The sequence below is a fragment of the Camelina sativa genome, chromosome 10, assembly GCF_000633955.1.
Source record: "Camelina sativa cultivar DH55 chromosome 10, Cs, whole genome shotgun sequence".
NCBI classification, from domain to species: domain Eukaryota; kingdom Viridiplantae; phylum Streptophyta; class Magnoliopsida; order Brassicales; family Brassicaceae; genus Camelina; species Camelina sativa.
The window spans coordinates 22,823,037-22,838,022 of NC_025694.1; the positions used below are offsets into that span (position 1 = coordinate 22,823,037).

Here is a 14,986-nt window from a genome sequence, read left to right on the forward strand (position 1 = left end):
GTCAACACATTCAAGAAGACTTAGGCCGCGAAGGAAAGGCCGTCACCGTAGATTTTCAAAACACATTTCTAGAGTGTGTGATGTTATCTCTCATCCAAATATTAGACGGCTAAGTGATGTTGGAATCCAAACCTCTTTTGGTGAGTATCATTAGGAAATTGATTTCTTGTTTATACATAAGAAAATAGTTGAAGACTGTTGGATCTTCGGTTTTCTTGCAGATATTTGTCAAAACGATGCGTGGTTTGATTCCTTAAGTATTTTTTCTGACTCGGATGATGAGTTTATCAGCCTACATGAAGGTAAATATCAATTTTACATATTAAATAATTTGGTAATTTGATTTTATTTTGGGTATATTGAGCATTAGATAAAATCTTGATTTTGTTTCAGCTGATAATGTATGGTTTGAGGGTGATATCACAAATGGTCAAATAGTTCAGTTTGAGGCTTCTTCAAGCATCGTTGATGGAAATGGAAATTACGAAGAATACCATGAGAGTTACTTGAAGATTGATGGCGGTAATACAACAAACAGGATTATGAGCAAACATTTATACATAAATATATCCTAATTGTTAATTTGTCTGTTATCACAGGAAAAAACAAGAAGAAACTTTTGGACCAAACATATAGAAGCTTTAAAGGAGTGAAGGAACAAAACCGCGCCGCTCTAGGAAAAACTTTGAAATCAAACTTGAGCCTATTAGTTCCAACGGTTAGTTTCAAAGACAAGAATCTAAAATCTCCCACATCACAGAAACGAAAGTCTATAGTTTACCAGGTTTCATTGAAGAGGAGATCATGCGACGGCGAAGAAGTTACCGAGCATAGTAAGTTATCAAGTTTTCAACAGAACCTTTCATATAGATGTATATGAATCTTTATGTGATCCCGTAACTTTAACATGCATGTTTGAACTGGTTTTTCTATTTATAAAGAGTCGTCCAAGAGATTGTTGTACCGTCCAAAAGCCGGATTCACCATCCCATGCTTAGCCAAAGATAAGCAGCAATCTTCAGCAAGTTGGTGTGAGATACCAACTTCAAACTTTAAACTACGTGGTGAAACTTATTTCAAGTCCGTTGCTTAACTTCTCTGTTTATTTATACTATTTGTGTCGTCTATTAACCGGATTAAAGTAGATTTAAAGTGTTAAAACAATTACGAATTTGCTTAAAACAATTATGAATTTGCAGAGATAAACGTAAATCCCCTGTTCAAGACCAATGTCCATATACTCCAATTGGTGTTGACTTGTTTGTGTGTCCAAGGAAGATTGATCATATAGCTCAACATCTTGAGCTTCCCAATATCAAAGCCGATGCGAACCTCCCTGCTCTTCTTATTGTCAACATCCAGGTAAAAAACTACTAAAGAATCATTTAGATCAATAAATGTGTTACAAGACTCTAATGAATCTGGTTTTCGTAGTTTCCAACTTATCCAGCCGCGATGTTTCTCGGTGATAGTAATGGGGAAGGCATGAGTATAGTACTTTACTTTAAGTTACGTGACCATTTCGAAACAGAAATCTCTCAACAATACCAAGACAGCATCAAGGTTATCCCTAAAAGACCTAAATTAAGACAAATGTTCTTTTATATTTCTTTCTTGTGAATGCGCGCATTGAGCTTTACGGGTTGTTGCAGAAATTGGTGGAAGATGAGATGGAGAAAGTGAAAGGGTTTGCGAAAGATAATATTGTGCCGTTTCGTGAAAGGCTCAAAATCATAGCCGGGTTAGTTAATCCGGATGAACTCAGTCTAAGCACTACTGAAAAGAAGCTTATACAAGCATACAATGAAAAACCTGTCCTTTCACGTCCTCAACACAGCTTCTACAAGGTTTCTTATTTAACGTCAGACTCTTCTTTAACTTGATTAACATCGTTTTCTTGACTAATCTTGATTGGTTTGTTCTGTCTCTGTATCCAGGGTCCTAACTACTTTGAGATTGATTTGGATGTGCACCGGTTTAGCTACCTTCCAAGAAAAGGGCTTGAAGCATTCAGAGATCGACTTAAAAATGGAACTCTTGATCTCGGCTTAACTATCCAGGTTTAGTGCTTTTGGTTATCATTCTAATAATAGACACTATTGTTGTGGAAGAACGCGAATTAAAAACTTGTTTTGGTAAATATAGGCTCAAAAACAAGAGGAGTTACCAGAAAAGGTTTTATGTTGTCTAAGATTGAGCAAGATTGACTTCGTTGACAACGGCCAAATCCCAACGCTTTTAGTATCCGAAGAAGGAGAAACTCTTGTTTGAAAACTCCCTTTGTGATCTTTTAATCTTGGATGAAGAAATAACAAAAATAAATCTGAATTTTTGTTTTGCCGGATTTGTTATGCATCAAGAGATTTGTATATTGTATCTGTTAATGTTGTAATAATGATATGTGTTCTTTCTATTTATAATAATAGGTTATAACACCTTGAGTTTGTACTTTTTGTAACTTGTGTACACTCTTATAACTCAGTTTCGTTTTCATGTTTATTTGCATGCGTTGAAAATAATCCAATTTGGTGTTTCTCAGTTTTTGTTCATATTTTATTTTTCTTAATTTTTTTTTCATTCTCTATGCTTTACATTAGATTAAGAAGCTTAAAAAGCCGGGGACGAATGTTCCATGCTAAATTATCCTATTTAACATTAATATTACAAGAAACAAATGTGAGAATAAATCTTTACTCACTTCTCTGTTTACTGTCTCCTAATACTATGAGAATTATCTTTAGAAAAGACAACTTAAATAGGGGGAAAAAGTCATGCTCTTTTTCTTTTTTTTTGATTCCTCTAAAAATGACAAACTTTTTGTTATATACGTAATTGTTTTCCAATTCCTCTATTACATCATATAACGAAGAGGGCTCAGAAACATTTTTGGATATATATATTGGATTCACTTTGTTTTCCGTAATGTTTCTTTTTTTTTTCCTCTCGTTTGTCCAAAAACGATGAAAAGTGGACTTTTTGTCTTCTTGGTAATTTGACTTTTCGGTTTATCTGTCATCTTGTTCTGCAAAACAAAACAAAAAACCAAGTCTGGTTTAGTGAACTTATCTGGTTATTTCCGGTTTAATTGTTTCTGGTTTTATTAGTTTTATCTTTTACCCCTTTGGAAGTGGGATTTTCTGACAGCTTGCCGTATATTACTTTCATTCCTCTGCAAAATCTCATCAATCTTCCCTGATTTAAATATCAACGGTCCTGATATGCTTTGTTTTCCAAATTGTAGATGCTCCTGCAACACCAACCATAATAACAAACATCCAACTTCAAGTATATTATAGATAAATGCATACTCCAATTAAGTTAAATTAATAGAGATTCAATTTTAATAATAAGAAGAGCACTTACTAAGTGTTTCTTTGGAGAATCCTCCTCTCTTTGGCTGAAATCCAAACCAGTACCATCAAGTGATCCGTGACGTTCGCCAATACGGCTAAGTTTACTCTCACTAGGAACCTCCTCGATAATAACATCATCATAGTTGTCTCCTTGGACCTCCCATACTGAGTCATTATCTGGTTTTAGATTCAAAAAAGTGTTCTTGGCAAATGCAACACTTGTTCCGCTCAATTGGCTTCTTGAGCTGGGTTGATAGTAGGTAAGAGTGGAGATATTATCAGGATCTTTCCGTCTTTTCACGGCCCATGAAAAGCCGCTGGCCGGTCCCGTGGTCATTGGGAGGTCAGAGACTTTGTAGTAATTTCCTTGTGTTGTTGTCGTGGCTCGAGATGCCTCATTAGGTATGTTCTTAACCTCAACCGTGTCCTGCACGTTCAAACCTTACTTGAGACTCAAGAAACATAGCTGGAAGAGGATTTTTTTTATAGAGAGCAAGAGAGAAAGAGGGACCTGTCTTATTGGTAACTTAGCGTAATTCTTTGGATCGTATTGTGTTCTATTTGGTCTTTTGTTTTTCCTGCCAACTCCAGAATCTCGCAACTTTAGGTTTGCTCTTTTCCTGCAAAAGAATGTGCAATAACAGTTATATATGAAACATACACAGTTTTGGTAACTTCAGTTCTCATATAAGAGCTTGGAAAATGGAAGAAGCTTCAAAGTCAAGAGAAGAATTCTGACCTGCGCATATCGTCACGATATTTAGCATCCATTTCTTTGTTTGGTGGATATTTAGGCAATGAAGAAGGATCACATGCATAAGGCCTTGTCAAGAAGTACTAAGACCAGATTGAGACGAGTCAGAAAAGATAACTTAAGATGTGAATAGAAAACGAGAAATGTGGAAGTTGAAATCTTGCTTTCACCTCGGAGTTAAGTGCAGAAGAAGCAGTGCCACGCTTGTCAGGTTCCATTGAGAGCAAAGTTTCTAGTAGGAAAACACCACTCGTTGATAACTCTTGGCATCGTTCTCTAAGAGTGGCTTCATAAGTATGTTGTGGTTTGAAGGATGTTGCGTGGGGAAGCTTAGTTCTTTTCCAGAAGCTATCTGGTGGAGATCCACAAAGCTTGTAGATCTTATGCAATTGTTCAATCTGCAAAATCAAAAAAAAAACAAAAAATGGAATAAATAATTAACTATAAAATAAAGTAAAAATTAAAAAAGATTTCAACTCCGAGCCCACCCTTAAGACAATTTGCTTTTACCTCAGTTCTGCCTTTTAGGATTGGTTTCCCCATGAGAATCTCAGCAAAAACACATCCAACACTCCATAAATCGATTGATACTCCATAACTAGTGGATCCCATAAGAAGCTCGGGAGCTCGATACCACAAAGTCACTACACGGCTCGTCAATTGGTTTTTGTTCGTAGGTGTTATCACATTTGCTAGCCCAAAGTCTCCAAGCTTTAGAACTCCTTTATTATTCACCAAAATGTTTGATGCCTTAATGTCTCTATGGATTACGCCACGCATATGACAATGCTCTAGTCCCCAAAGTATTTGCTGCATGTAACATTTGATCTTGTATATATACAAGAATCATATTAAATAAAGTATTTCAAAAACTTCATTCCAATATCAGAGAAAAATACACATATTTCGGTTTTGTTGTACCTGTGACTCGGTGAATATGATGTCGGGATTCGAGGATAAGCCGGCAAGATCATGTTCCATATACTCAAAAACAAGGTAAATGCTGCTAGATGCTCGAGACGTGACTATGCCCTCAAGTTTCATGATGTTTGGATGGTTGAGTTTCCGTAAAATTAGAATCTCTCTTGCCATGAACCTAATGCTCTCTGGTTGAAGATTATCAAACTTTACCTTCTTCAAAGCCACCATTTTACCCGTTGCTACTTCCCGTGCTCGAAACACGCTACTATATGTTCCTTGTCCAATCTAACACCGTACCAAACATTATCTATCAAACACATAACCCAAAAAAAAAAAAATGTCATTTGGGTAACTTTCTTGGCAAGAAACCATGTCTTACCTTCTCCAACTTTTGGAAGGCCTCAGCCTTAAGAGGAACCCAACCATGAACAGCCTCAGAGGCAGCGGAGCAAAGCCAAGCAGGCCAACCAGCAGCCGCTTGCTCAGCCTCTAAATTCCTATGAGACAATCCGAGGCTGACACCAGCCCTCAAGTCAGAACCGCTCAATCTCCTTGATTTTCTTGAACGCTTGCTATTGTGACTCGCCTCCAACGAATGATCAATAAGAACTCGACTTGTAGATATCAAGCCGGGCTCAAGGACCGGTGAGGGACTCTGGTCCGTAAAACATGACACATTCTTGGAGCTGATGCAACCCATTTGTTATAGGGAAAAAACTTGTTTCCGGATATGGAAACGGGTCTAATATGGGGGAATTAAACCCCACATTAGGCCAAAAGATTAAATGGGATTGCAAGACACAAAGACACAAAGAAGACGATGATGAAAAAAGGAGAGAACGAGGAACAAAAAATCACATGACAAAATTATTAAAAGTAAAAGGAAACCATTTTTTTTGTTGAATCTTCTTGTGAAAGAGAGGTAAGGGAAGCTGCAAAACACAACCGCATAAACAGCAAGAGAGAGAACTATGAAACCAAAATTGGGTAATATTCTTTTTTTTTTCTTCTCTTTGCAAAAGAGAGAGAGAGAAAGAAAAAGACATATTTAGCTTTGTCACCTGTCTGACAGAGAAAGAGAGAAGACCTAACCGACAGGTTAAAAAGCTAAGAAACAATTAAGGTAGATTAGTTAGTTAATCTATCCCAAGTTGTTCAGATGTCTTAACAAAAATCAGAGTACTTACAAACACTTGATAACATCTTCTATGTACAAAACAACAGAGTTCTCAAAAAGAGATATTTACCAGAAGGTGGGGTTTAAATACTAAAGCAGTACAATGATGATAATTGTTGGTCAGGTGCATTGCCTTAAAGGGTCTTCTTCAGTCAAAAAAGAAAACTTTAATTCATAAAAATTCAGTAGCAGAAAAAGAAATCTATGATTATGCATCTTCCTTGTTTTAAGCTTTTCGTCTTTTACACATAGGTAAATTTCACATACTATTGTGTGGGAGATCAAAATATTTGATTAGCTTTTACTTTTTATAAGTAATCAAAATCATATGAACATACGTGATTGAAACTTTTTACTAGAGCACGTTAGCTGTAATGTCTCTCACACATGGAGAAAGTGATCTGATTGAAATTAAAAGAAGCTAAAAGAAATTGTCATCTTGATCAAAATATTATTTACTTTGTCTGTTTCCCCCTTGTCATTCATTTCAATGATTTCATATACCACAATGGTATAGCATTGCATCATCGACCTTCCTATGTATTGAGAAATTTGGGGATAGTCTTCTATTTGCATCATCCTGCAATAAAGAAAAATATTTCGAATGGCACTAAATATATATTTCATTATGAAAACAAAAAGTGCAGAGAGATATCTAGCAACAAATGATCCTAAACTCATTCATAATGCTGAATCCTCCTGGACCAACTTTCTTTAAGCTCTTAGTTCCCTAGCTAACCGACTGATCAGCTATAGGTGTTGAGCTGCCAACACCGCTATAATCCACTACAAACAACCTAGGATAATTAATGTTATGAGCCAAAGCCTTAGCCCCAGCTCTAGTAGTAACCCCCGTAGTTATAGCTCAAGAACAAAGAGAACAAAAGAATTGAAAGCTTAACTTCCTCTTAACATAAGCCTCTTTCTAGAGAATTAGGTTAATTGTTTGGAAGATGATTTCTTATTAATCTTTGGATCTCATTATATAGAGCCCTTACAACCGACTTATACTAAATAGAAAAGTAAAAAATACCAAAACCTTAATCTAACCATAAAAGGAAGTATTAATAACCGACTAACAAGAAGCTTTGGGCTTCCTCCTATGATACGTAATACCATATCTCGTATCATTACTTACCTCCTCGACTAGGAGCTTGTCCTCAAGCTCCAATTCTGGATAAGCTTCGAACAACTTTCCCGCCTCTTCCAATGTTGAATCATCAGCCTCATCTTCTGTCCATTGTACCAGCACTTGACGAATCCCTCCCCTCATTCTTGCCCTTAGTAGACGCAATGGTGTTGGCGGAACTACACGACCGTGAAGAAGTGGAGGTAAGGTCGCAGCATCAGTGGGACGTTCTCCCTTATGCTTCTTGAGTAATGAAACATGGAAAACATCATGAATCTTTGTCCCTTTGGGTAACTGTAGTTGATAAGAAACAGAACCAATGCGAGCAAGGACTTCAAATGGACCATAGTATTTTGGAGACAGCTTGGTAAAAGCTTCTTTGGATACTGTCAATTGGCGATATGGCTGAATCCGTAGCCACACCCAATCCCCAATATGGAACTCAAGGAGCCTATGATGCTTATCATACGAGAGTTTCATACGCTGTTGAGCCTCTAGCAACCGTTCGCGAGCTAGGACGAGAAACTCATCACGCTGTGCTAAGGCCACATCAACAGCGTCCACACGCGAACTCCCTGCAGAGTAGTCCAAAAGTTTTGGAGGTTCTCGTCCATAAACAACATGAAACGGTGTTGCCTTGAGACCTGAGTGGAACGATGTGTTGTAACAATATTCAACCCAAGGAAGCCAAGAAAGACATTTTGACGGAGAGTCTCCCATGAGACAACGAAGATACATCTCCAAGGTTTGGTTAACAATCTCTGTTTGCCCGTCGGACTGACGCCGGTAAGCGGTGGTGAAACAGAGATCTGTCCCCAGCAACTTAAACAACTCTCGCCAAAATAGACTTCGAAAGATTTTATCACGGTGTGTCACTATCGATTCTGGAATCCCATGAAGGCGAACAATATCACGAAAGAAAGCTTGGGCCATCGAGCCTGCTGTGTAGGGATGACTTAAAGCGATGAAATGTGCATATTTGGAGAACCTATCAACAACCACAAGAATGACCGTCTTGCCATTGACCTTTGGTAAGGCCTCAATGAAATCCATAAAAATATCAGACCAAACCTGGGTTGCAACTTGCAACGGTTGTAGTAATCCTGCAGGCTGCAAAGTCTCTCACTTGTTTTTCTGGCAAACCTGACAATCTCCAACAAAGTCTTGTACCGTCTTTTTCCAACCTTTCCAATAGAAATCCCGTCTCATATGGTCCATTGTTTTTTGGACACCTTCATGACCAAAATTATGGAATCCAGACACTACCTCAAGGACCAAGTCAGATTCAGATGCAAGGTAAGCGCGATCTTTATGAAAAATCAATCCATCACACACCGCCCAAGCATGTGGCATCTCTCCCCGAATAATTTGGTCGCGAAGCTTGGCTAGCGCCTCTGTTTTTTCCACCTCCGTACGCAGTCTCGCGAAGATCCCTTTACTTGAATTGCTGATCGCACTAATAGCACACACAGTCTCTTGTTCTTCCTCATCTCGTCGAGATAAGGCATCAGCCACCTAATTAGTCATTCCAGCACGAAATTCAACCCGGAAATCAAACCCTAATAGCTTGCTTACCCAATGTATTTGTGGTGTTGTTGACAATCGTTGCTCCAAAATGAACTTAAGGTTGTAGTGGTCAGTGTGGATTAAGAAATGACGTCCCCACAAGTATGGCCGCCAATGAATCACCGCTTTAGCTAGTCCGATCAATTCACGCTCGTATGCGGCAAGCTTCATATGTCTCTCAGCCAACTTGCGACTAAAAAATGCTACCGGGTGATCATGTTGATGTAAACCCGCGCCAATCCCACTACCTGACGCATCACACTCCACTACAAACTTCCTAGTGAAATCAGGTAGTGCTAGAACCGGCGATTCAGATAGTGCCTTTTTCAAGGATGGGAAAGCTGCTTCTGCTTCGCTATTCCAAAGAAAACCAGTTCTACGAAGTATGCTGGTCAATGGGGTTGCAAGTATGCCATAACCGCTGATGAACTTGCGGTAGTACCCAGAGAGTCCCAAAAACCCACGAACCGCTCTTGTCAATGTTGGAGTTGGCCATTCTTTGATAGCAGTGATTTTCGCGTTATCGACTTTGATACCCTCTCCTGTGATGACATGTCCCAAATAACCAACTTCTTTCTGTCCAAACGAGCACTTGGCATGTTTCAACAAAAACTTATGCTCTCGTAAACGCCCAAAAACCCATCTCACATGTCTTAAATGGTCAGCCCATGAAGCACTATAAACAAGTATATCATCAAAAAAAACAAGAACAAATTTTCGAAGAACTTCCTGAAATACCGAATTCATGAGACTTTGAAACGTTGAAGGTGCATTGGAGAGTCCGAAAGGCATAACCAAAAATTCATAATGCCCATGATGTGTTTGAAATGCCGTTTTCTCGATGTCATCGTCTAACATGCGAACTTGATGATAGCCAGAAGCTAAATCAAGTTTAGTGTAATATCAAGCCCCATATAGCTCATCAAGAAGCTCATCGACCACCGGGATGGGGAACTTATTTTTGATCGTCACCTTATTAAGATCTCTATAATCAATGCAAAACCTCCACGAATTATCTGCCTTTTTCACCAGCAACACCGGCGAAGAGAAGGGTGAAGTACTAGGTCGAATCACCCCGTGTCGCAACATGTCCCTACATTGACGCTCTATTTCGTCTTTTAACAAGTGCGGGTACCGATAAGGACACACAGCCACCGGCTTTGCTCCTTGAACAAGACGAATCCGATGGTCACAATCTCGCTGCGGTGGCAAACTAGAGGGTTTTGCAAACAAGTCTTCATACTCAGCTAGCAACCCTCCCAGCTCCTTGTAACCTCTTCTTTCTTTCCTAAGAAGCCATTAGTCGTGAAGATCTCTTCCTCTGCCTCAAACCAGTTTTCAAGAGTTCCACTATCATTCTCAATGGCATTGAGAACTACCCCTTGCTTTTCTTTTTGGTGACCTTCTCTTTGCCATTTAACAAGATTATTATTGTGTTCAAACTCAATGGTCCGAGCTGGTCCATCCCAAACGACACGTCCACGTGCATTAAGCCAACGAATTCCCAACACGACATCAAAACCGCCTAGGGGTATTGCAAAATAATCTGCCGTGAATTGGTGTCCTTGTATCTCCATCACAAGACCCTTGCAAAACCCATCAACTTGACACCTTCAACCATCAGCCATGGAGACTGATCGTCCGGGACGTCGGAGTATTGGAATTCCCAAATCTTCAGCCACACTAATTTTAATGAAGCTATGTATGCTACCCGTGTCCAATAATGTCCAACTAGATCCATTGGCGATTTTAGCATTCACTTGAAATGTGCTTCATGTTTCCTCCCCTTTCATAGCATGAAGAGAGACCTCCATCTCCTCCTCTTCAGACTCATCCCCTGAATCTTCGTCATCGTCAATCATCTTGATGTGAAATAAAATCGGTTGACATTTATGTCCAGGAGTGAAAATCTCGTCACAATTAAAGCAAAGTCCCTTCTCTCTTCTCTCTGCCATCTCTGAACTTGTCAAACGCTTGTAGGCTTTCTTTTTCAGCAAGTTCTTTGATCCTTCCTGCTTGGAGACTACATCCACAGCTTCCACCTCTTTGGTTAATGGACATCCTTGGTTCTCCATAGCGCTAACTCGAGTCATAGGTCTCGTATAGTGTGTGGGCGGAGCTAAGTGTCCTCCAAAGGTTCTAATCTTCTTTTCACCTCAATCTTATACTCATTGTCTCTTTCATATTCCATGGCTTCGAAGATTGTTTCTGGGCGAAGATACTCTACCTCTTTATGCAGGCTGTCTGTCAAGCCGGCACAAAATTGCCATAATTGTTTATCCCCAAACAACTTTGTTTGTCGTCCCAAACATTCTTCGAACTGGTTACAATACTCGTCCACCGTTCCCGTATGTCTTAGATTGCACAATTCGCCCACCGGGTTCACCGAATCTGCCTTGCCAAACCTACTTTTGCAGATTCTTTTGAACTCAGCCCATCCAAGACGATGCTGGATCAGCCTCCGCAGGTTTTGATGCCAATGATAGGCTTGTCCTGTTAATACAAAAGTCGCTTGCCTCACTTTAGCATCTTCATTGTAAATCCTCTGATCCTCAAAGTAATCCTCACACTTTTGAATCCACTCCATGGCGTTGGTGGAGCCATCGTACGCTGGAAATTCAATCTTGGACAGCACCACTATATATCCAACAGAACCAGACCTGTCTCCTAAGCCCTTCCTCGGCTCAAATTTTCCTTTGGTCCCCAGTTCCTCTGTTTCACGGTGATCTCCATGCGGAGAATCATAATAAGGATCTCCAGTTACTCCCCCTATCTGCTGCACGTTCCAATCTCCTCCACCATCAGACCTACGGTGGCCCCGTTCTCCTCCTCCTGTACGTCGTGACCATGGTCCTGCAGAGTAGGTTTGTTGTTGGACATGGTTAACAACCTTTTTGGACGATGAACTGATTCCTTCTTTTCCCTTCCCTTTCTGAAAGGTTGTAGTCAGATTATCACCCGACGTAGGTTGTGGAGATGTCTGCCCCTCCAAGCCTATTCTTGACCCCCTTGTTCTTTTCGGACTGAATCTTCCACGACCACGTTCTGCTCCCGTAGCTCTTCTTGAGTAGCCACTGTGTTGGCTATTGCCGCTTGTTGAATGGTTACAGTCTTTTGAAGAGATTCCACAATCTCGCTCATCGGGTCCAGTCCCTCATAGATGTCTCTCTTAACATCATCAATCTTCGTATTCATACGCTCCATCTGCTCTGTCAACTTTGCGAGCTGTTCCACAATATGATTGTTCTCACCCATTGAATCAGTCGGCTCTGATACAAAAATTTTATGAGCCAAAGCCTTAGCCCCAGCTCTAGTAGTAACCCCCGTAATTATAGCTCAAGAACAAAGAGAACAAAAGAATTGAAAGCTTAACTTCCTCTTAACATAAGCCTCTTTCTAGAGAATTAGGTTAATTGTTTGGAAGATGATTTCTTATTAATCTTTGGATCTCATTATATAGAGCCCTTACAACCGACTTATGCTAAATAGAAAAGTAAAAATACCAAAACCTTAATCTAATCATAAAAGGAAGTATTAATAACCGACTAACAAGAAGCTTTGGGCTTCCTCCTATGATACGTAATACCATATCTCGTATCAATTAATTACAATGGTCTTGCGTTATACTAAGACATTAACACAAGGCTTATCAATTTACACTCGTCGCTCCCCGATGATATATACTAGTATCTAAAGGGATTATAAACCAACCTTGGTGATACACTTTTCCGGTTTTATCTTCCCCGAGCACAACTTGCTTTGAAAATGTCTCTAACATTCTCATATCGATCTTATAAAAAAGTCCGGTTACCAACACAAAAAAAAAAACTGAAGCACAGATTCTCTGTTAAATTTGGGTTTATTTTGGATTTCCAACTAAAAACCAATTGGTAATTAGCAGATTGACCCTAACTCTTTATATATTAATGATAGTCTCATTAAATATCAGATGTAGGACTTGGTTTGTATCCCAACATTCTCAACTACTTATTTTTTTTATAAAAAATAAAAGAAATGCAAATTTTGTTAGTTTTATCAAGCGATTAAAAGAAACACAACAATGGAGGGAACATAGACACTTGGAGCTTAGAGAGCTTGGTTACACAAGTTTGTCAGTTTTCACTTTACATAGCTTCACTGCGTGCCGTTTTTATTCTCAAAAATTTAAGACACCGTGTAGTTCTGGTAATATAAGCAGAAACGGCGTGAAGTGTTCTTACCCTCTAAATCGGCTTACAATCATTAGAATTTAGAAACAGCAAACATGAATGAATGAATTACGTCACACATGATTTACGCCAATCATATCAAATCACAAATTATTATGCTTCAATTTCGTTTATTTTAGATTTATTACTTAAGATATGTTTACACATTGACGTGTAACAATGACCTGTAACGTCGTCGATGTCGGTGAACACAAAGCTCCATAAGACGAATATTGTAAATATCTATCTCAAAGCCAAGAACTTTCACCGTCTCCGAATCCCAAAATCCGATCACGATGAACCCAACCCAAAAACCCGACCCGGTTTACGATATCGTCATACTCGGAGCATCCGGGTTCACCAGTAAATACGTCGTCAGGGAAGCTCTCAAGTTCCTTCAAACACCGTCTTCTCCGTTAAAGTCTCTAGCTTTAGCAGGTCGTAACTCGACCCGGTTAACCCAATCACTCCAATGGGCCGCACGCCCGAACCCGCCTCCTTCCTCTGTCGCTATCCTCACTACTGATACATCTGACCCGGATTCACTTCGTCGTCTCTGTACACAAACCAAACTCATCCTTAACTGTGTTGGACCTTTCCGTATCCATGGCGATCCCGTCGTCTCCGCTTGTGCTGATTCAGGGTATAGATTTTTCTCGGGATTAGTTTAGTGTGTTAAAATTGTTCGAAGTTACGTTGTTGCAGCCTCTCTCTTTTTTCTTAAAACTTTTTCCTTATCTTGTTCATTATGCAACTTACAACATATTTATACTTAGGTTAATGTTTAACCTATAGTTTGCAACAACACTAAACCCAATACTTAATGGACTTGATTAACACAATAGCCCAATGGCCTTTATCCCTTAACAACAACAAAAATCTTCTCTTCCTCTTCTCCCTCAGTCTCGTGGCTCCTTCTTCTCCAATCTAAAGACTCTTCTGATTCTTTCTTCTTCTCTTTGTGAATCTTGTTACTCTTTCTCTCTTTCAAGTTTCAGCATTAAACAAGGTTTGATTCAAACACTCTCTTTCAAACCTTTGATTAATCCCCAAATTCAAAATTGATTTTTGGATTCTCATCTCTCCATTATGCTTTAAGTTGCTTTCTTTTATCTGTCTAGATGTTCCTTTTACAGCATCTGCGTAACTCATCGGCAACATCCCCATCTTCCTTATTGGATTATGCTCAATGAGGTCTCCCTCTTTTTCCATATCCCTTTCTTTCTCTGCCTTGTTCTTGATCTCGATTGCTCTCTGTTTTTCTTCACTCCTTCTGCTCTGTTTCAGTTTGTTCATATGCAACTTTTTATCAACCTGAGAAACTTGTGCCATGTGCATATCTGCAGTGACTTTCCTGGTGGGATTTTGCGTAACTCCGAGTTTCGATCTAAGCTCCTCAAACCTCTTAGTTCCCAGAGGCTTAGTGAGGATGTCAGCGATTTGTTCCTCGCCACTGCAGTATCTCAAGTTGATCACTCCTTCTTTTTCAGCTTCTCGAACCACATGATACCGTATTTGGATATGTTTCGTCCTCCGGTGTTGAACTGGATTTCTACCAATTGCAATTGCAGATGTATTGTCGCAGTATATTGGCACAGTCTTGGTAGTGTCAACTCTCATTTCTCCCGGCAATCGTTACCATACTGCATGATTAGTGGCTGAGCACAACGCCATATACTCTGTTTCTGCTGTAGATTGTGCAATAGTGTCTTGTTTTTGTGTTTGCCATGTGAACATAACGCTACCCAAGGTAAAACACATACTTGTAGTAATTCGCATGTCTTCTCTGCATCCTGCCCAGTCAGAGTCAGAGAATCCAACCAACTCTACTTGATTGGTCTCATTGAAATTCAATCCATAGTCTATAGTACCTTGTAT

The 14,986-nt window shown here is 39.4% G+C and overlaps 2 protein-coding genes and 1 pseudogene across 2 annotated transcripts in view; 2 read left to right on the plus strand and 1 right to left on the minus strand.

Moving 5' to 3' along the window:
- The window catches only part of LOC104719632, a 3,604-nt pseudogene extending 1,276 nt beyond the window's left edge, over positions 1-2,328 (plus strand).
- On the minus strand, positions 2,914-6,061 carry LOC104719633 (probable serine/threonine-protein kinase At1g54610). Its single transcript, XM_010437588.2, has 9 exons — positions 5,408-6,061; positions 5,029-5,313; positions 4,618-4,935; positions 4,278-4,505; positions 4,093-4,190; positions 3,865-3,973; positions 3,364-3,780; positions 3,118-3,247; positions 2,914-3,022 (listed from the first exon to the last, which is right to left on the minus strand). The coding sequence occupies exons 1-9, from the start codon at positions 5,726-5,728 to the stop codon at positions 3,006-3,008; spliced, it is 1,923 nt and encodes a 640-aa protein (XP_010435890.1). The 5' UTR covers positions 5,729-6,061; the 3' UTR covers positions 2,914-3,005.
- LOC104719636 (probable mitochondrial saccharopine dehydrogenase-like oxidoreductase At5g39410) overlaps positions 13,274-14,986 on the plus strand; it is a 7,163-nt gene continuing 5,450 nt past the window's right edge. Inside the window, exon 1 of the mRNA XM_010437590.2 lies at positions 13,274-13,751. Coding sequence (XP_010435892.1) covers positions 13,405-13,751 — 347 coding nt within the window. The 5' untranslated portion in view covers positions 13,274-13,404. The remainder of the gene's footprint in view (positions 13,752-14,986) is intronic.